The following is a 22,352-nucleotide window of genomic DNA, read 5'->3' on the forward strand; positions in this document are numbered from 1 at the left end:
GGCCCCAAGTTCAAGCCTCACAACCAACAACAACAACAAAGGGGGAAAAAAAAAAAAAAGGGATTGGCAAGAAATAAACAATGGGCAGAAGGCAGGGGCAGGGGCTTAGTAGAGAGAACTTGAGTGAAAGCCAGCACTTCCCAAATACCCATCACACTGGAGGTCTCAGGCTATGGTCTACTGCTCAGGAAACCCTCACATATCTCAGAAAGACTCTACTGGCCTCTCTTTACACATGAGTTTCTGGAAGCCACCTATGTAAGGGCCCAGATCAGTAAGTGTCTGAGCCAGATCTAAACCCAGTTCTCATTATCCTCAAGTCCTTGTTCTATTCACACATCATGACTGTGAGAGCGTCAGCTCTGTGCAAAAGGGGTGAGCTCAAGAATGCGGGGCTACTCCATGCTGATAAGGCACCCGTGACACAGATACTGCAGAGCACATGTGAAGGGGTAAGCCTCCCTGCTAGACCAGAGAAAATGTTCAGATTTGACAGGCTACTTCAACTGAGACTGAGGATTTTCAACAAGTAGGAAAAAGGGCCTCAGCACAAGAGCACCCACATGTCTGGGCAGCTGAGTAGATGACTAAGTGAAGACAGGATGGAGACAGGATGAGACAGGTGTTTCGGCCCCATCTGGCTAAGGGTTTCCCCAGTTTCTTAGTGAAGAGGCCAGCAGAAATTAATCCTACTACTATTTGTTGTGTCTAATTTATACTGAAATTTCCATTTCTAGGCATTTATTCAAAACTAGAAAAAGAATCGTGTGCACAAGGATATTTGACAAAACTTTGCAACAGCAAGAAGTAAAAAACAACTTGAATGTCCTACATAGTAAGCAGTTGCGTAAATTGTGATGCAAAATACCCATTTTTAATACAAGTTCAGTGTGTGTGCGTGTGTGTGTGTGTGTGTGTGTGTGTGTGTGTGTGTGTGTACACGCACACACCAGTCCTGGAGCTTGAACTCAGGGCTTGAGTGCCATCCCTGAATTTTTTTTTTTTTGCACAGGGCTAGTGCTCTACCAGTTGAGCCAAGGCTCCACTTCCAGCTTTTGAATGGCAAAATTGGAGATAAGAATCTCATGTAGTTTCCTGCCCAAGCTGCCTTCAAACCACAATCCTTAGATCTCAGCCTACTAGGTAGCTAGGATTACAGGCGTGAGACACCAGCACTCTACAAGTCTTTATGAAAACAATGCCTTCCATCAGTGATAGAAGGGGTATCAGTGTCATTCTCTGGGGAGAGCCAGAGTTGAACTCCTCTACATACAGTAAGGTCTTCCTTAATCTCCTAAAGAAGAGAGAGAGGTTTCAGTGCCCAAAACTTATCACAGCAGGTAAGTCCAGGCCTTCACAAAATGTGGCCTCTGCTAGCCCCTCTCCAGCCCAGGGAGCCCCCTCTACATTCCCAACTAGGGAAGGACCAACAAGACAGACCCCACGAAAGTCTGAACTGACACACCAGCTCCGCATGAGTGATGGCAGCCTCAGCTACCACAAGCATGGACATTGCAGTACCAGAGCAAATCCCTTCACGTGTCAGCAATGCTTGTCCAGCACACAGAACATAGTAGAAGTGACTTCTTGTGCCAGAGGACCTGGATTTGAAGCCTGAGTCCCACCCCTTTGGGCTTCCAGCCCCCAGGTGTCAAATAAGAGTGACACATTTTTGGAGATAGAATGTCCCAGACTTTTCCACCTGGGCTGGCTTTGAACTGCGATCCTCTGGATCTCAACATCCTGTGTAGCTAGGATTACAAACATGAGCCGCCAGCACCCAGCTGAGGTAATCTTTTGAAAGCACCATATTGGTCATGACAGACTAACATCTGTCATTGGTTACCTTTTATCTTCAGGGCAAAGTCAAACCAAGCAGTGTGTCTGTCAACACTGGAGGCTCTGACCCATGTCTGCCCCGATGGCTTCATGTCCCTCACACAACCTTGTTCTGACCAAAAGGCATCCCATGGTCCCTGAACTCTTGCGACCTGCCCTGCACCTGAGTCCTTAGGCTGGTCGCTCCTCCTTGTGCCCAGTCCCTGATGTCCTGCCTGAAGCCCACTTACGTTCAGAGTCCATCCTCTGTAGGCCACAGCGCCCTGTCCTCAGCTCACTACACCACCACCCTGTAGTCCCATCCACCCAATTAGACCAGAGCCTCTCACTGGCAAACTCATCTGGGCTAAGGCACCCCAGGTTCCTCGTCTCCTGAGGAATGGGCACTGGGGTGACAATATGTACCAAGGTGAACTTGGGCCCCTGTCTCACCAGACCCTAGCTAATGCAACTGCTGATGTTCAGGCAGTCATCAGAAACTGGAGTAAGAGGAATCATGAGTTTCCCTTTAATTCAAAGAGTATTCTGGCCCCCTCTTTAATATGCAGGCTGACTCTGAAACTGGCCTAGATGCCAAGAACAGTTCTATAGCATCCCACTGGAAGGTCAGATGACCTCCACATAGACAGCTAAGCTCAGGCCAAATGAAAAAATGTCAGTGGCTTATAAAGACCTGAAAGGGAGACACGAGAGCAGGGTGGTCATTTCGATTTCAGCTGCAGAATTTGCTCTTGAAAATGCTACAATAAAAAATATTAATATCATAAAAACCTAACAGCAGCCAAAGGACCACAATCATAAAGAAAAAAACATAAATCCTAAAATATATTGGCAATGGAAGGCTCTCCCTCAGCTTCAAGGAAAACAAGATTCAAGCCATCAAGAACTCTCAGGAAAAGGAACTTGAATCACATGGCAAAGCAGAGAAAAAAATGTCAGTCCCAAATATAATAACTGGAGAAGGAGACAGCTAACACGGAGAGGGTGCTGGGAATACGTGATTTGCACATTCATCTTCCGAACAACCATACGAAAGGCTGTGCAAGCCCATGTCAAAGTACAGAAAAGTGCAGAAAGGTCAGGTGACTGGCCCAAGGTCACCCAATAGGCAGCCTGGCTTCCAAAGTTGTGGCCCACAACACCCAGTGGCTTCTGGAAAAGCTTTTATCCCGTCACATCCCCTCAGTTTCTCCTATATCTAAGGAAGAGGGCTGGATTCAGAATCCCTTCCAGTTGGAAAGACACATGCAAAACCAAAATTCTAGATGCTATTCAGTTTCCCCATCTAGAAATACAATTTAATGATGTACTCTTCAAATCTAAATAATAAAAAAACTAAATAATAACCAACTTACAAAGCTGCTTTAATATTAAAGTAATGTGTATAAAGGACTTAACACTTAAAATGCCCAGCTCAGAGCAAGAGCTCAATAAACAGCAGCCATTATTACTCGTAGGATAAAACAGGAACAACCATTTAACAGTACAGCATATTTTAATTATACACCATGTGGAATAATCAAATCTCTTTCTCGTTTGAGGCCCCAGACCCATAGCATAGATCGCATTGTACAGCTGAAATTATAACAACTCAAAGCTCAGAAATTACTTGTTTCCATTAGAGATCTGACAAGTCATTTCTTCAATTGGTCACTGGTGGTTTGCAGATAACTATTAGCAGTAATGAGTATGCTAAATTAAATCCAGAGACAGCAATGCTCTGTTCTGTAAAGACAACTGGGGAGAGAGAAACGTAATTGTGGAGCGTCCTTCTCTCTGTGTCCTCCGTCTTCTCTCTGATAAATATCTCCTGTGTCTTGCATAGTATGGATTTCATTTGGTTACAAATGAAGAAGGGTCTAATTCTTCCCATGATAAATGGGAGCATGGAGCAGGTAACTTGTTAAAAAGAATTGGAATTGGGAGAATAGCCTTATTTCCCTGTTCCTTGACAGCAAGCTCCCTCCACAAACAAATGCAAGATGCAATGCTGGAAGACATTAGCATGGAGGCCAAATCCATCACCAAGCGATCCATTCTCAGACAATTGCTGCACAGTGCTGTGCACAGGCTACACATTCCATTCAGCAGCAAGTCTACAAAATGCGAGGGGAAACATGACACACTAGAAAGAATAATGGCTTTGGAATCATTAAAGATGTGGATTCAAATCCTAGCTCTACCTTCCTACATTATATGGCCATAAATGAATCTCTTCTAGTGTGAGGATTCCTTATCTATAAAATGGGGACAATACAAAACACCTCAAGGGTTGAAGCAAGCACCAACTACAGACATAAACACTGCACCTTAACTGTCTACAAGATGCTCAGCGAGTATTAGCTTGCCTGCACTGTGCAATACAGCAATGTTCTTATCTTCCAGACACCACAAACATACCAATAGCTAGCTGCAAACCGCTGAATGACACAATCTACAGGTAGCCTCTATACAGAAGGCTGACTGCATGTATATGGAATTGTCTCACAGAGGAGGCCCTGAGCCCATCATTTCCCTGGCCTCTGGCATCAGTCAGCTCAGACAGTTGTCAAAAACCACAGCTCTCTCCCAGCTCTGGCTGGACAATGACAGCAAGCATGGTTTGTTAGGAACAAGAAGCTGGCATCTCTACTTACATTTTCAAAATCCTTCATGTTCCGTGCTCGGGTAGGAGAAACCTTTTCCTCTGATGCTTTTGGAAGCCCTACAAAAAGCAAAACAGACATCAGGAAAGCATCACGGCATGCAGACTAGACTGACTGACACTGCTATTAGAGACCAGAGAGCAGAGGAGAAAAATCATGAGCAGCTTCCATGGCGTATGTGCTTTCTGCTGGCACTTTCTGCCTGTAGTGACTCACTGATTTGAGTCCAGGGAAAGCTCGAAGCTATTTTATTTCCAATACTGACAAATTACTTTAAGCAGCCCTGGTGAAACCAGAAGAGGTACCCAGATAAGTCATGTGGCAAAGCACACCATCCTGAGGTGTGCCCCCTAACCTGCACACGCAGCAATCAAAACAAAGCCTGGCTAACCAATTTCGCAGCAAGGGTTGGCAACCTTTTTCCTAAGCATCAGACAATAGCTATTTTCAGCTTCCCAGGCTATGCACAAAGCCTACATCTGTCACAGATAATCGACAACTGCTGCAGCACAAAACCCACCTCACACAACTCACAAGTACAGTGGCTGTGTTCCAACAGAAGCTGATCTCCAGAGCAGGCAGTAAGCAGGAAAGGGCCGCCCCTGCTTGGAGTGACTGCAGGCACTGCTGGACCTTGATCTTGATCCCTCATAGCCTTCTTAATCCCAACATTTCTTACACACTTGTCCTGAGCACCATCCTGTGTGCTGGGGAAGTGAAGGGGAAGGAGACACTGTCCTGTGCCCACATTTCCAGGACAAGTGGAAACCAAATAAGACAGAGGAAAACAAACTGTCACCACCACTTTGTGGGTGCTAAGTAAACGTGTGGTGAGGGAATGGAGGAACCCACCATCCCAGCAAAGCTGCACGGAGAGCCTTTCTCCTGCCAGGCAGCTTTTGAGATCTGCCTCCATCAGGGAGCAACAGCAGCAAACTTCCAGAGGGAAGAGAAAGGCACCATAAATGAGCAATTACATGATATGATATAAGGTGGTCACAGAAAAATAAAAGAGAAAATATCAGAAGTGAGATGGGTTGCAGTTTTAAGTCAGGGGACTGAGGAAGGCCTCACAGAGGCCACGTGTTGGCAGACTGAAGACAAATAGCCAAGGATCTAGGGACAAACACTCTAGGTGCAGAGAACAGACTAAGTCAGGAGCATGCCCAGTGGGTATGAGGAAGAGCCAAGGGGCAGTGACTGGGGGTGAGAGACTGGGGGGTGGGGGGGAGGTATCAATAAACAAAGGGGACAGAAGAGGTGTTAAGAGGTTATGGAGGACAGATCACATCTGGCACCATAGGCTCAGCTAAGGACTGAGCTGCCACTGGAAGATTTGTGAGCAGACTCCCTCTGGCTGCCTTGCTGAGAACCGACAGTAAAAGGCTCAAGAGAGAAACAAGGAGATCTAGAAGCACAGGGTAACCCAGGCCAGAGGTCCTGGTGTCTGATGAGGATGTTATGCACATACATGGGTAAGAATGGATACCTGGATACTTTAAAAATTATCAGCAGGAATAAATGAAATAAAATGGACCCTAACATACAAGGTCCAATGGGGGTGGCAACCACTTGGCTAAACGGGGTTCAGATGAGGGTGGGGTGGAGGGTACAGGGCCCTGTGCACCTGACTGAAGGCCACACTCCGTCACCTGTGCAGAGATACTTGTCCCCTCCCATTTCCCAACCAAAGTCCTACTCCTTCTGCTCTCCATACTACTTTGCTGGGGACCTCTCACCTGACTCCCTCACCCCTCCTCTGAGCACCTTACATTCCACTCCTGGCCTGATCTTATGATTTATCATAATATCTTTGGTCTGTGTTCTCAGCTAAGGTAATGTCGTTCAAGGTTGAATCCAAGAGTCTGGCAGGAAGCAGATGTACCTCATCATCTGAACGAGGGTGGGCCTAACTACCTCTGCTTCCAACTGCCTGCACGCAGGAAGCGGAGAAACTAGGTTCATCACCATCAGATTTTTTTTAAGGTAAAAAACAATCTCAAAGGAAAGCTTGAAGGTGGCCTATAGGTTACAGAATGTTCCAGAAACAAACACTTTGATACTTCGTTCTGCCTGCCCTAAAAGCTTCTTTTTGCACATATGTCATCACTTTGGGGATAGGAAAAAAAAAAAAACTAAATCAAAATACCTCAGATTTTAACAAGGCAAATTATCAACACTGCCCACCTAGACTTCCAGTACAGGTTAACTTCTTTCAGAAAGGAAAATTATGAATAATGGTCAGCAAGACCCGGATTGAAAAGGGATCTCATAACTCCAAGACACAATAAAGTGATTATTTACTCAGCCACGTGTCTCCGGTGATCTAACTGGCTATTTCACAAACAGGAATGCAGGGCCATGGCACAGAATCCAGCAGGCTGCCAGGGAGGCCTTGGCACACTGAAGTCGGAGAGCAGCTCTCCTGTGCCTCCATGTACAGGTCAAGGAGACCCACAGAACCTGGTGCTGGGTCTAGTCTGTACTTCAACGCACAGCCTCAGAGGCTGCTCAGCTCAGCAAACACTGAATCCCTACCAGCTCGGTGGCTGGATGGAAAACTCCTGAAGGACAGTGTAAAGGTCAGAAAGGAGTGAAGAGCAAGTGAGTAAATCTGCACCTAAGAAGCTGAGCAGCAACTATTGGCCAGGCCAGGTAGGCTCTGGTCCCAGGATAATGGAAGCCCAAGCTCAAATGCTCATGGTCTGAGTTTACTCCCCCTTCTCTTACCCAAGACCTGTTGTGTACTTACCGCCATTTCCCAAGCCAGCACTGATGCTGATGCCATTCAGATTATCTGGCAGAGTGGAGACCAGGCCACTAGAAGAGAACACAGGAAAGAAATGAGTTAGTGCTTGAACAAGATGACTGTCTGCACAGCACATGACAGTCAGCAAGCAATGGCCAGAGGTTCACCTAGCTGAGCTGCCTGAGAAGGAAAAAAGTACAAAGCATAAAGGACTCAGGCCTTGGAGTTGAACTTACTTCCAGATCTAACACTCAGTAATTCTATGACCTTGGGCGATGTCAAGGTCATTCATTGCTTCCTTCATGCGCTGTGTGCCAGTACAAAGCTATGTTCTTTACTTGTTAAACAGGGATACCATCTACCAGTAAAGATGAAATCAGTCACTATATAGAAACATCTGCACACTAGGGCATACCTTGATTCTGTTCATCAACATTGGGGTCATTAACCAGCCTCCCCAACCAAAAATTAAATTCCTAAGACCCAGGCACCAGGTCAGATGTTTTCAGAATGTCAAGCAAAAATGAAGAATTCACTGATTCAAGAAGCTGTACTGGCAGATTAACATAAACCAGTATATGACATTTGGTAAGGATTCAGGGAATTTGTCAGAAAACTAAACCATAACAGGCATTACGCTGGGTTCTGTTCTAAGCGCTGTGTGCACCTCCGGAAGCCTTACTTCCTTCAGCTCTGTAAGGAAAAATCAGCAGCTCCTTCACAGAACTAGCAATTAAATAAGATATACAAAGGGCCCAGCAAGGTACCTGGCATCCTATGAGCACACTGTAAACATGAACAAAATATCATTGTCACCTTCAAGCACAGAGTGCCTCGAAATTTATAAAATATTTACTCATCAGAGCTGCCAATTCCCCAAGGGTCTGTGATTTTTCAAAGGAAAGCTTTGCAGTACAGACCACTTCAGTGTCCCAGTCATAGTCACGTGGCAGGGACATGGAGACCTTTTATATCTAATCCTCCAAAGTCCTTCCTGGCCTCAGCCCCCAAACTAGGCATTGATGGAAGCCTAACTTCTGGGCAGTTTCTCTTCCTGCCTCCAAATCCAGATGTATTCTGCTCCTCAATTTTTCTCATCACTGAACTTTGCAGTTAGAATAGACCTTCAGGATCAGAGCTGAGCAAAGAAATTAGAAATACCATAAAAATCCAACACCAAGAAAATGACTACTCAAAATATACCTAGTATAAAGATAACTGGGGGAGAAAAAAACTTAAAGAAAACATGTCCTCAATCATGAAAAGATACATAAAAAGATCTTTTTCTGGAAATAGGTGGGCTATAAATATATAACAACACAGAGGAAATGTACTAAATTCCAGAAACTATTTGCAGAGAAGACACATTTTCCATCCCCTAAATTTTTGATAACTTGTCTATTTCTTCCAATTATCATCAATATAAGAACAAAGTCAAAAGAAGGCTTAGATATGATTTTATCGTTATACAGAAGGGAAGACTGAGGCCCAAGAAGGAGTAAGAACTTAACTTGCTCAAAATCACAAAGGAATAGCAGCAAAATAAGGACCAAAGCCCAGACTCCCAGAGCAGGACCACCCACAGCTCCCACAGGAATACAACCCAAAGTGGAGCCACAGGCCTCCAGGCAGACCAAACAAAGCCTAGTCATAGGAAACCTGCCTGCCAGGCCAGGCTCCAGACAGAACAGCAGTCTCCCACTTAAACCTCATCACAGCCCGGCTCCATAGGTAGCATTTTTTTAAGTATTGCCATTTTTTTTTGGCCAGTCCTGGGGCTTGAACTCAGGGCCTGGGCTCTGTCCCTGAGCCTCTCTGTGCTCAAGGCTAGCACTCTTACCACTTGAGCCATAGCACCACTTCCAGCTTTTTCTGTTTATGTGGTAGTGAGGAATCAAACCTAGGACTTCCTGCATGCTAGGCAAGCACTGTACCACTAAGCCACATTTCCAGCCTCAAACTGTTGTTTTTTGGTTGGTCGTGAGGCTTGAACTCTGGGCCTGGGCGCTGTTCCTGAGCATTTCAGCTCAAGGCAAGAGCTCTACCACTTGAGCCACAGCACCACTGCCTGTTGCCATTATTTTTTAATGAGGAAAATCTAAGCTAATTTCAAATCCCATGCTCTGTGCCCCTGCATCATCCTTCCAGTCCTCCAGGGGGCAGTGTAGTGAGGACAGAATCAACAGAACCAGAGGGCTGCTCTCAGCACATGGACACCACCAAGGCAGGTTGTCCTACTAAGTGCTGTGTGCTACATCACCTCATCCTCCTGGCCTGCTCCAATGCCACCCGCTGAGCCACCCCCTCCTGTGTCTGCACTGGCTGACAACAATTGTCCTTTTGCACTCCAAGACCCCACAGTGTTCTCAGAGCCGGCATGGAACTGGACACCACAACTGGAAAACAAGTGCACTGCTCTTTGTCTCACAGAATTCCTTTTCCATCCTGTGTTATTCCCTCTTTTCTTTTCAATACTGGGGCTTGAACTCAGGACCTAGGCATCTCAAGTGCTCTGCCACTACTCTATCCATTCTTAAGAGAAAAACCACATGGAAACCAAAAACACAGGCACACAAGCTCTCCTAGGTGACCTGTCACCCCCACCCCTCACCCTTCCTAAGAGGTAAGTCCCTGATGTCAGCACACTGTGTCCTTCATAATCAGAGAGACAGAGGTTTTATTTTCTGGCTTCAAAATAAAATAATTGTAATCAAAAAACACATTCTATTCTACAGCTCTTCCCCTCTACTAAATACATATCCTAGGAGTGGGGCCCTAAGTTCAAACTCCAGTACCTAAAGATGATTGGATGGCCATATAAACAGACTTGCTTCAATCTTTAACTCCTACAAAGCATCCTACAACAGGGTTTTGTACACTTTACTGACCACAACCAATAAACAAATTCCTTAGTTCTTGATATATTTCTGTTCTCTTCTACTTCCTTTTTGTTGTTGTTGTTGTTGTTGTTGTTGGTTGTGGGGCTTGAACAGCCTGGGGGCTGTCCCTCAGCACTTCAGCTCAAGGCTAGTGCTCTACCACTTGAGCCACAACACCACTTCCGGTTTTCTGAGTGGTTTATTGGAGAGAGTCTCACAGATTTTTCCTGCCCAGGCTGGCTTTCAACCGTGATCCCCAGATCTCAGCCTCTTGAATAGCTAGGATTACAGGCATGAGCCACTGGCGCCCGGCTTCTACTTTCTTAAAAGCCTTCTAGCAACCTACGATATTGAATTTATGAGATACCAATGGGTCACAAGGGGTCTGGAAGACTCTTCTGAAGGATGTGTATCGTCTATCTTCCCAATCCCCTTCTGACAGAACTCCAGCTTGCCCAGTTCTTCTTTTACAAACCGTGTTGAGTAAGTGCCTTTATACAAGTCCCATCATGCACATGTAGGGGTCTCTAGGTCAGACAGCAAATGCAATTGCTAGATCAAGATGTAGCCACATCTTTTAACTGAGGCAAAGGTTCTGCTAAGACAGTGCACCAAGGCATTCAAATGGCAAATAAACACATGAAAAAATATTCATGTCATTAGTCATTACAGATGTGTAAAGTAATTCCACATTGAGATACAATGTCACTCAAAAGATAGCTAAAGTCAAAAAGACACAAGTACTGGTAAGAGGTGAAAGAAACTCGAACTTTCAACACTTCTGGTAGAAGCAAGTGACAATGCAATTTTGGAACTGAGTGGACAGTTTCTTCCAAATGTTAAAGTTACCATGTGATCCAGCCATTCTACTCCTGGGTAAAATCAAGAGAAGTGAAAAAAAGATGCTCACACAAAAACTACACACAAATAAATGTTCACAGCAACACAATTCCTAATAGACAAACAATAAAAACAATCCAAATGTCCATTGATATGAATAAACAAAATATGTCACATGAGCATGATGCAATATTATTTGATCATAAAGAGGAATGAAGAATTTACACCGGCTTATACACACGGATGAATTTCACAAAGCAGCACACACTGTAAGACACCATTCACACGAAATGTCCAGAAGAGAAAAATCCAGTATTCCAGTATTTATATAGTGCTATTGTCAATCTTTCATTCAAATAAAATGAATAAGAAACCGATATAAAGTCAGCAGAACTTCTTTCCTGGGAAGGATTGGCAAAATTGGAATTTTACATGAGGATGAATTTATAGCTAAGATATTTCATATATAGATAAGAAAACATGTTCCTTTTTAAGTTATGTAGACAAAAAGGGACATAAAACACTACTTTCTTCATTTTTAAGCTCTCTGTGTAAAGATCTAAACTCAATTCTGTGTGTGTGTGTGTGTGTGTGTGTGTGTGTGTGTGTGTGTGTGTGTGTGCGCGCGCGCGCGTGCGCACATGCGCGTCTCACGTGCTGGAACTAGGGTTTGCACTCAGGGCCTTGGGGCCTTACTTGGCTTTTTTACTCAAGGCTGGCACTCTCTCTCTTGAGCTATACCTCTACTTCAGGGTTTTTGCTGGAAAAGAGTCTCTCAGATTTGTCTACCCAGGCCAGTTTTGAATCGTGACCCACAGATCTCAGCCTCTGAGTAGCTAGGATTACAGATGTGAGTCACCAGAGGCTGGCCTAATTTCAACTCTTTCTTGAAGAGAGAAGCGGTTTTTGGTATCCACTTAGCCCATCAACAGTTACAATGGGAAGTCAAGAAATTTGTCACTTCTACTTCTTGGCTTATATAAACTTTTGCCAGAAAGAATCTGACCACACCTCTGGCCTAAACAGTTGGGATTCTACATAAGCCTCCTGAAGCCTGGAGAGCTCTAAGGGTTGGTACACCTTCACCTTTAAAAGCACGCTTCACTGAGAGCTGGCGTGCTGGGCACCGGGGGTACGATCCTAGGGTACTCCACACCAACTAAGATGCCGAAGTTTTCCATGCTCACATAGAAGGAAGGAGAAACACACCACCTGCTGTGAAAAGTAAAAAGTCAGAAACCACCATCACCTAAAACATGAACCCAAACCACTATGCTAGGACTCCGTCTCAGACTTCACACCAAATCCACTCTCACCTGTCTTGATATAACCTGATAGAAGATTCTTATCTAACGCACACATGGGGTCATAATTAATGAAGTAGAAGCCTTTGCAGTGCCAACTGTGTATAACTCTCTAAACAGCATGCTAGAAATGAATATTTCTCTATTCAATCATTCCCTTCAGTGATCTTTCCACTGATATACCTACCTACCCCTTTTTTATTTTTGTTTGAAATGTTTCACAAATAGACTCTGGTTTGGGTTTGGGCAGTGCTGGGCTTCTGGGCCCAGAGCTCCACACTTGCTAGGCAAGCATACTACCATTACACCCACCTTCATCACTATTTCTGCTCTGGTTATTTCTTGAATAGGGTCTTGCTTTTTGCCTCAACTTGCTGGACCAACATCTTCATATGTCTTTAGCGGCTAGGATGACAGAAGTGTGCTCATGTTTTCCCTGTTGAGATGAAGTCTTCCAAAACTTGTGTACCCAGGCTGGCCTAGAAGTGTAATCCTCCCAATCTCTGCCTCCAAAGTAGCTAGGATTGCAGAATTAACTTTGATTTAACATAAACATGTAAACGTTGAGAAGCTTCTGCTTCTCCATGAGACTCCATGAGACTCTAACTGCCAATTAACACCAAACACCAGAAGTGGGAAACAAACCAATATGCTCTCCTCCCAGCCCCCCAGGATGCCCCAAAGGTCACCCTTTCCTGAAATTAGTGCCCATGAAGGCTCTCTGCCCTAGAAGTGCAAACTGTGCTCACAGAAAAACTTTTCTCTCCAATCTGTTCCTAACCAAGCAGCAAGCCATCAAATGGCAATGTGCTGAAGGACCCCATGGATGACAATGCCTAGTTTCAGGCTTAGAAGGCTCATGGTTGGGAAAGGCAGGCTCTTGGGCATACAAATGAAGAGCAGGACCCAGAGCTGCAGCGCATAGGGTCCTGTCTGGGAAATAGTGTGCCATGGGACAAATCTGACAAAAAGAGCTAACATTCCACTCTCCCCCATTGGTACCAGGCACTTATTATATAAGCTCTCACATCATCCAGGTGGCCATCAATGAAACACGCATTATCTTCAAAGAGACCATAGGTTCCAAGGGTTGAGGACTAACTCCAGCCACACACCTGGCTGAACTAGAATGTAGACCCCGCTCACACAACCCCCAAAGCCAGCCTCTTACCACTCTACCCAGCAAGATTTAAAGATCTGGGCTTGAGTGGGGTCTCTGGGTCCAAAGTCTAGGCCGTAATAACATGGAGCCAGAGCAGTCAAGGACACCAGCAGGGATAAGGATCAAAGGCAACAGCACACATTACCCTAATCCAAGTGAGTCTAAGGGATAAAACTGGACTCCAGTTCAATCTTTCAAAGTGTGGAAGCCACAGGCAGAAGGTCTCAGAAAGTACCATATTAGAATAAAACAGGTGACTTTCCTTCTAGGGGTGCCTTCTCTGTCATCATCTGCCTGAAAAGGCAAGGGGAGGTGGCAAAGAAGCTGAAGGAGACAGCAGCGAGGCCTTTTTAGAGTCATTCTATTTCTTATGCCAGCCCTGGGCTGTACATCAACCTACATTACAGGTGACAAAAAAAAACTGAAGTTCCAAAGGATACTCTTAGAGGAAGAACACAAAGACACAATGCATATAAAATAATATTTATCAAAATGAACCCAGGAAATGGAAACAAGTTTTTTGTTGTTGTTGCTTTTGTTTTTCTTTTTGTCATTCATTCACATATCTGTCTTTGAGAGGGTAAGAGGGGCACAGAAATGGTGGGAAAAGGGTGAAAAAATGCAACAGTAGTAATCACTAGACACTATATGGACAATTAATGGTGGGGACAGGAGAGAAAAACTGGGAGAGAGCAAGGGAAGGGGTGACATTATCCAAAAAGAAATGTACTCATTACCTGACTTATGTACCTAAAAACCCCTCTGTACATCACCTTTATAATAACATTTTTTTTTAATTTTTAAACTCAGGCTCCCAAGATGAGTGACTTGTCTAAGGTCACAAGGTTGTTAAATGGCAGACCTAAGACTTGAACTCCAGCTGGGTCTAGGTCTGAAAGCTGATGTGGGACCAGTAAACACTGAAGTGAAAAGACCAGATCTCAGAGTAGTGGTGAACTTTACTGAACGGCAATAGGAAACATGAAAAACAGGGTGCTGGTAGCTCACACGTAGAATCCTCGCAATTCAGGAGGCTGAGATCTGAGAATTGTGATTCAAAGCCAATCAGGGCAGGAAAGTCTGTGTGACTCTTAACTCTAACTACCAAAAAGCCAGAAGTGGTGCTGTGGCTCAAGTGGTAGAGCGCTTGCCTTGAGCTGAAGAGCTGAGGGACAGTGCCCAGGCCCAGAGTTCAAGCCCCATAACTAACCAAAAAAAAAAAAAAAAGTATCAGCAAACTGTGATGAGCAATTTCATATTGGCTTAGACAGGAGCTTGAAAGGCCTATCTCTGTGCCTGATACCTAGAAGCTATGAATGAACACAGTAACCATTTACCAGGTCTGCCAAAGATAAGACCTCTATTCCTAGCTTATCATCAAGGTATAAAAGCAAGTCATGCAGAGCAAGAGGCTCTGAGTTCAAGTCCAAGAACTAGCCAAAAAAAAAAGCATCCTAGTTTGCACAATGAACAACATGGTCCCTAACATTTAGGCTTTACAGGCTAAACACAGCAGCCTGTCCTACAGAACTAAATAAACACTGCAGGTTTTAAGTCCAGTTCTCTTCCTCTTCTTTCTGCAATCCCTCCTACCAGAAGCCCAGGACAATCAGAGGACCCAGCCTGGAGCAGTCCAGGGCCTACCAGAAGAAAAGATCTGGGCCCCACCAGAGAGGACCCCCATGGCCACTTGGAGCAGCTTCCCTGGAAGGCCCCCTTCAGATCATTCCCACCACTACTGACAACACAGGTTGAATATCCCTAATCGGAAAATCCCAAACCCAAAATGCTCCAATATCAAAACTTTTTGCATTGGATCGTGTTGGCTACAAGTGGAAAATTCCACACCTCCTGACTGCACATGATGGGTGTCACAGTCAAAATTAAGGCCTACTGCTTGGTATACTGGGTGTATAGGAAACATAAATCAATTCCAAGTTCAGACTTGGGTCCTATTTTCAAGACATCTCAGATGTAGGTGTGTGTGAGACACACACACACACACACACACACACACACACACACACACACACGCAAAAATATTCTAAAACTTCAAAATAATCCAAAATCTGAAACATTTCTAGTCCAAAGCATTTTGGATCAGGGATACCCAACCTGTAATAATAACAGCAATACAGTGTCATTCTTTCAACCCTGATGGTATGCCAGGCACTTGGTTAAGTACCAAAGGAACTGCAGGGCAGCTAATGCTTCTTTTGATCTTCACCCCAATTCTGTTGGGTGGATAGTCCTGGCCCGCGTTACAGATAGGAAAGTGAGTCAAGTCACTTTGCCCGGGTCACCCAGGGAGTCACCTTACAGAGGCCGGGTTTGAATCCAGTGCTAACCATCTCCAGCCAAGACAATTAACAACCGCACTCGGCCGGCCCTATACGGTGGGTCACCATGGGACACCCCCCTACACACACACACTCCATAAGCTAAGCAAAGCCTATACTTCATAACGAACGCAAAACTCCCAAAGGCGGAATGAATCCTCAGGTGTCCTCTAAGTCCCCGCCCCCCCAAGCCCCCCACGAAGGGCATACCCTCCAAGCGGTCCCCTCCTCCCAGTCTATCTGCCTGTCCTCCGTGCCCCTTTCACGGGAAAGGCCCCGAGCCGAGTCTAGCACGGTGCCCGTCAGGCCCCAGACCCCAATCAGAGAGGCCGCCCCCCACCCCGCCCCCGGCCGAACACCTGAAGCAAACCCCCAGGCCGCGCGCGTCAGAGACGCTCCCCCCCGCACCCCGCGGGCGGGCACCCCGGCCCGGTCAGCCCGAGGCCCCGGCCCGGGCCGCACCTGCAGCCGCTGAGCGTCCCGGGGAGGGTGACGTCCTCTTCCAAAACCGAGTCCATCGCGGACGCAAAGGCGACGTAGGCATCAACGACTGCGGCGCTGGCGCCGCCGGCTCCTCGGCTGCAGCGACCCGCCCGGACTCTCAGGTCCCGCCCCCTCCGGCCCAGCTCTTGTTCCGAGTCAGGAGGCGCCGCTGGAATTCAAACCACAGCGGCCGCCATGTTTGCCAGGGCTTCTTCCTACGGAAACGGGGCGGGGTCAGCAGGGCGCGCGCGCGCGCGGTGAAGCCGCGCCGCCGAAGCCAGGCAGGGAAGAGTGGGCGGCCGCCATCTTAACTAAGGGCAGTGCCTTGGCGCTTGGGCCGGTTAGACTACAGAATGACAGGCTCGCGGCCATCTTTTGCGAGGGCACGGCGGCCGAGGCCAGGAGGGACGCCATCTTTGTTAAGGGTGAAAGCCCAACAAGGTATGTTCATTTAAGCGGGAAAAGGAAGCCCAGCTTCCCTTACTGTGGCGTCCCAACTCGGAGTTTTGTTTTCCTTGGAACAGTGACCACACACACACACACACACACACACACACACACACACACAATGTTTTCCTTGGAACAGTGACCACACACACACACTATTTGGCATCCAAAAGGCTTCTGCCTGGAGGCTCAGATAATGGCATGTTGCCTCCCTTTTTGAAAAATCCTGCCTGCAGAGCACTAAGGGAAGCCGTAATTCTCACTCTGTTGGAAGCAATCCCTGAGCCAAAAGGTGAGCCGCACTCCCACTCCGAGCCTCCACGATGCTTCGTGGCTGTGAGGACTCGCCTACAACTGCAATGAGTAAACTGAGGCCTAGAGAGACGAAAACGACTTGACCCAAAGTAATGCAAAGGAAGTTTACTGTCAACGCAAACCCTAGCAGGGGCTTCTGCCAACTAGATCTAGACTCTCTGAAACAGGGCTTCCTTCTCCCTCTCAAATGACACGGCAATTACCAAACACCTAGGTACTTTTTTTCTTAATTTTTTTATTATCTTTTAGTTGTACGAAGAAGCTATCATTTAACAAAGCAGTGTATAAATGCAATGCATCTTGATCAGTGTTACACTCCTTCAACATTCTTACCACCACCCCTTTCAATTAACTCTTTCCCTTACTTTTCTTAGTTTTGTGGTATGGACGGTGAATTCTTCCCATTTTTTTGTCGGTAGTAGGGCTTGAACTCTGAGCCTGGGCACTGGCCCTGAGCTCTTCAGCTCTAGGTGAGCACTCTACCACTTGAGTCACTCCACCACTTCCGGTTTTCTGGTGATTAATTGGAGATCAGAGTCTGCCCAGGCTGGCTTTGAAATGCGAAACTTAGATCTCAGCCTCCTGAGTAACTAGAATTATGGGTAGGAGCCACCAATGCCCAGCGTGACAGTGAATTCTTGAATCAACCTTTCTCCAGTGTTGCTTCTTGTTCTTCATTGGGAGAGTCCTGGATGAAAGTAATTTTCAAAAATGAGTAGACCAGAGAATGGTGGTGACTGCCCTGTAATCACCAACAAGTCACCAATCTCTGTTTCCTCATTCTTTAACTAGTTGCTCAATTACTCCCCAAAGGAGGTCTTTCCTACTGCTCTAAGCTAAATCCATCCCTTTCTTATAATCTGAGAAATCCATACTTTTCCTTTGTAGCACTTAACCACCCTTGCAAATATATATTTCTGTTTTTCCAATATCTTCTTTTTGCGGCTATGGAGGGCATAGGGCAGGAATTGTGTTCACTGCTAGGTCCTCTATGACAACATTGTGCCTACAAATCAACAGATGTTTAAAAATATGTGTTAGATGAATGAATGGCTTGATCAAATCAGTCTGGAAAATAGGCTAGTACCTATCCTGCAACGATTTTGTGAGGCTGACCTGAGATATCTTTAGGAATGCCACAGTTCAGTTCTCTCTGATTTTCAATGCACTTAACTATTTTACACAGCCTGTGTGTCCCCATTTTTTTTTTTTGGGTCCAGTCGTGGGGCCTGAACTCTGGCCTGGGCGCTGTCCCTCAGCTCTTCAGCTCAAGGCTAGCACTCTACCACTTGAGCCACAGCGCCACCTCCGGCTTTTTTTTTCTTTTTGCTTATGTGGTGATGAGGAATCAAACCCAGGGCCTCAGGCATGCAAGGCAAGCACTCTACCACTGAGCCATCTTCCCAGCCCCCCCCCCCATTTTTTTTCTACCTTAGAAGGTAAAAGTAACATATACTCACATCTAGACAACACAGTATTTAAGTGACATACTCACCAGTTTCTACTCCTTGGGCAACTCATTCAAGGAAGCTAAATAATGACCCTAGTGTGGACAGTACAGTTTATCCCCTTGCTATATCTTAATTTTTCCATGTATAACTGAGCTGAAAATGTCAGTCTTACATGCTGGCATTCTCTAATTAGACACTTTGGAAACTATAAGGAAGAATCCGTAAGAAGCTCTCATTCAGATTAATTCATTGCCCTATTCAGACCATGTTCCTGAGTTATGCACTGAACTCTTAGTAAATCAAGAAACTGAAAATTGAATCAATTGCACAAAGGACAGGCTATATAGGAACTTGTTTTTCCCACTACAGTAGTGGTCTCATAGTCAGGAACAGAGGCCTTGCCCTGTCTGTCTCTGGTTTTAATTTCTGCCAAGCCTGGAGGTGATGTCACTCCCATCAGTTGTTTGGGCAATCCAAAGCTATCTCCTTGACAACAGCCAACCAGACACAAAGCTGGTATTATTTCTTTGGACAAGGTCAAACTTAATGGCTGGAAGTTGCTTGGACCCAGATGTATTTTTTCATTTGCATGGAACTCTTCTGAAGATTTTAGCAGCTCAAGATAGTTGAATACCATTGCTAACAATAAAAATAATTTTATAGATAATACATTCATGATTCATTTTGAAATATTCCATTTTCTCTTCATGACACTATGAAGTAGGTTGAGATGATTCCCCTATTGTACAGATGAAGAATTCTATAGTTTGGATCTTAAATAGCCTGAGAACACCATAGATCAAAGGTTTGGCCCCCAGCCTGTAGCACTGTTGGGAAAGGGCCTACTTAAAGAAAGTTGGGCCATTAGAAGCATGACCTTGAATGGAATGTTAAGATGTTAGGAGCCCTTCTCATTCTCATTCTTTCTCCCCTCACTTCCTTCTTGTCTGCCATGAGGTCAGCAGCTTCCCCGTCACTTCCTCCAACATCACTTGGTCCAATCATGATGTTCTAAACCACATAGACCAAAGGGCAATGGAGCCAAGTGATCATGGTCTGAAACTGTGAGGCAAATGTTTCCTCTTATGTCAGTTATTTTGGCACAGTGCCAGGAAGATAATACAGGAAAAGTAGGATTCAGAGGATTTTCCAATGGCTACTTTTTTCTTTTCTTCTTTCTTTCTCCCTTCTTTGTCTTTGTTTCTACTTTGTTTCTTTCTTTCTTTTTCTTCCTTTCAGAAACAATTTGAGACCAGGAAAACAGTTGCAAAAATAGTACAAAAAGACTGAGTGTGAGGCTCATGCCTGTAATCTTAGCACAAAGAAAACCCATGCAGGAAGATCATGAGTTTGAGGCCAGCCTGGACTACATAGGGAGTTCAAGGCCAGCCTGGGTTGTATAGTAAATACCTTGTGACTTCAAACAAGCAAACAAACCAAAAAGTACAAAGAATTCCTCATGAAATCTTCACGTAGCTTCCTAATTTTTTGTGGTTGTTATTGGCAGTATTGGGGTTTGAACGCAGGGCCTTGGGTTTAGTAAGCAAGTACTCTACCACTTGAGACACACCACCAATCTTTTTTGCCTTAGGTTGTTTTTCAGATAAGATCTCACTTTTGCCTACTCACTCCTACAGCTTGTTGAGATGGGGAGTCGCACTCATTTTCTGCCTACACTGGCTATGTATCACAATCCCCCTGATTTCTGTCTCACAAGTATTTAGGATTTGCTTCCTAATATATTAGCATCTTCTAGAACCATAGCATAGCTGTTTAAAATGTTTCATTGATACAATACCATTTACTACGGACCTGACTTGATTTTAATCCATTTTCTTATTAACTTTCCTTTGATGGTCCGGGATCCAATCCAGGATTCCACATTGCCGTTAGCTGCCACATCTCCTTCCCTCCTTCAACTGCTGATGGTTCTGTCTTTGTCTTTCATGACACTGGCACTTTGTAAAGTTCATGCTAAGTGTTGATAGAATGATCTTCAGTTTATGTTCACATAGCGTTTTTTCATGATTCAATTCAGCTTATACAGTCTGGGCAAGAAATTACAAGAGTGACGCTATGCCCTTCTCAGGGTGCAATTGGAGATCAAAGGATATTGATATGGCTCCCTGATTGATGGTATTAACTCTTACCTCCTAGCTATGGTGTTTTATACAAAGTTTCTGTAAGGAAAATTACTATTTTTCCTTTTGTAGTTATTGAGAATCTTTAGGGGCGATATTTGAGATGATGTATTTTGGTTTTCATACTTTTGCCCACTAATTTTAGCATGTATGAATAAATTCTTACTCAAAACAATCATTATAATTTCCCTGTAAATGATTTTTCTGTTTTCATCATTCACTCTCTATTTTTAAACCAAAATTCTACCATAAGGAAGAGCTGTCTGTTCTTCTCTATGTAATCATTTAGTCATTTATCCATTGGTTGTAATACTGGGGTTTGAAGTCAAGGCATTGTGCCTGCTAGGCAAGTGCCACTAATGGACCCCAGGCCTACTTATTTGATTCTTTATTTAGAGTAAGATGGACTCATGGGAATTTATTTTTATGTGTTGTAATCCATTCTTTGTTAAATCATCATTGTTTGCTTTATTGCACAAAATGTCCTAGATTTTAGCCTTCTAATACATTGCTGTGCCAAGATTCAAACGCAGATCTATCTCGTCCCAAGGTCAATAATACTTTCCTTTTCTCAAGAAGTCTTCCAAAATAACCCTCAACATCAGCAGTCCTAAGGAGCCAAGTCCCAGTGAGGACCCCAGTCTTCTCCACAGTGTGCTGGGATATCAAGCCGATAACCTAACATCTAGTCCATGATCACACTAGAAAGTTGATGCCATCTGTCACATTAACTCCAAGTCTGATTTTTTTCTTAGGATGGGAAAAGAAGGGTGACTATAGTTCACGATGACCTGTCACATATCTTTAAAAAAAAAAAAAAAACTTAAAAAGAAGAGCTCCAAGCATAAAAAAAACAAGGAGCTAAAAACATTAATGAAGCTGGTTGCTGGTGGCTCACGCTTATAATCCTAGCTACTCAGGAGGCTGAGATCTGAGGATCATTGTTCAAAACCAGCCCAGGCAGGAAAATCTGTGAGACTCTTATCTCCAATAAACCACCAGAAAACCGGAGTGGCACTGTGGCTCAAGCAGTAGAGCGCTCGTCTGGAGCTGAAGAGCGCAGGGACAGCACCCAAGCCCCAGAGTTCAAGTCCCAGACCAACAAAACAAAAAAAACATTAATGACCTGATTTGATTAGACTACATTGCACACATTCATTAAAATATCACAAATAACCACCATTGTTGCATATTAATTCAAAAAATCAAGGGAGAATGATCACCAACATTCATTGTATTTATCAGCTGTTTTTTTGAATGGCAATGCCTTTGTATAATTGTAAAACTATTTAAAGATAATTTCTAAAAAAGAAAACCAAAAGGCAGAAAGAGGAATGAGAAATACCCCATATTAAGAAGGATAAAATGTAAATACTGGACTAAATCCTAAAAAAAATACATCAATATGATATCACCTTTGAATTGTCCAGAAAATTATTGCCCATTCAACTTTCTAGATCTTTTTTTTAAAAAATCTAGATCCAGAACTCATTAGAGTACATCATTGAAGTTCTTTCAGATCTTCTGGTCCATGAATAACTGGAATTACCTACCAGATATTGAGCTCTTGCTGGGTGACAGGCAATAGATTAAATGCCTTTAATCCTCACAGTAACCCCACATAGCAGATTGTGCTCTGGTTTTATAGTTAACAAAGCTGAAGTTTAGAGAGAAAGATTTACCTGGACACTGGAAGGGAGCCATCCTAAAATATGCTCCTTTGGCATAGGGCTATTTTGAGCTGAAGGCAATTGAGCA

At 44.6% G+C, this 22,352-nt stretch overlaps 1 protein-coding gene across 2 annotated transcripts in view; it reads right to left on the bottom strand.

Moving 5' to 3' along the window:
* Window positions 1-16,436, bottom strand: part of Cdk5rap2 (CDK5 regulatory subunit associated protein 2) — a 175,854-nt gene extending 159,418 nt beyond the window's left edge. For both annotated transcript variants that reach the window (XM_042678675.1, XM_042678676.1), the window contains exons 1-3: window positions 16,220-16,436; window positions 7,237-7,304; window positions 4,476-4,543 (exon numbers count right to left, since the gene is read on the bottom strand). In XM_042678675.1, coding sequence (XP_042534609.1) covers window positions 4,476-4,543; window positions 7,237-7,304; window positions 16,220-16,275 — 192 coding nt within the window. In that variant the 5' untranslated portion in view covers window positions 16,276-16,436. The remainder of the gene's footprint in view (window positions 1-4,475; window positions 4,544-7,236; window positions 7,305-16,219) is intronic.
* Window positions 16,437-22,352: the final 5,916 nt, after the last annotated feature.

Source organism: Dipodomys spectabilis, unplaced genomic scaffold (genome assembly GCF_019054845.1).
Source record: "Dipodomys spectabilis isolate Male_0828 unplaced genomic scaffold, ASM1905484v1 ptg000046l, whole genome shotgun sequence".
Taxonomy (NCBI): domain Eukaryota; kingdom Metazoa; phylum Chordata; class Mammalia; order Rodentia; family Heteromyidae; genus Dipodomys; species Dipodomys spectabilis.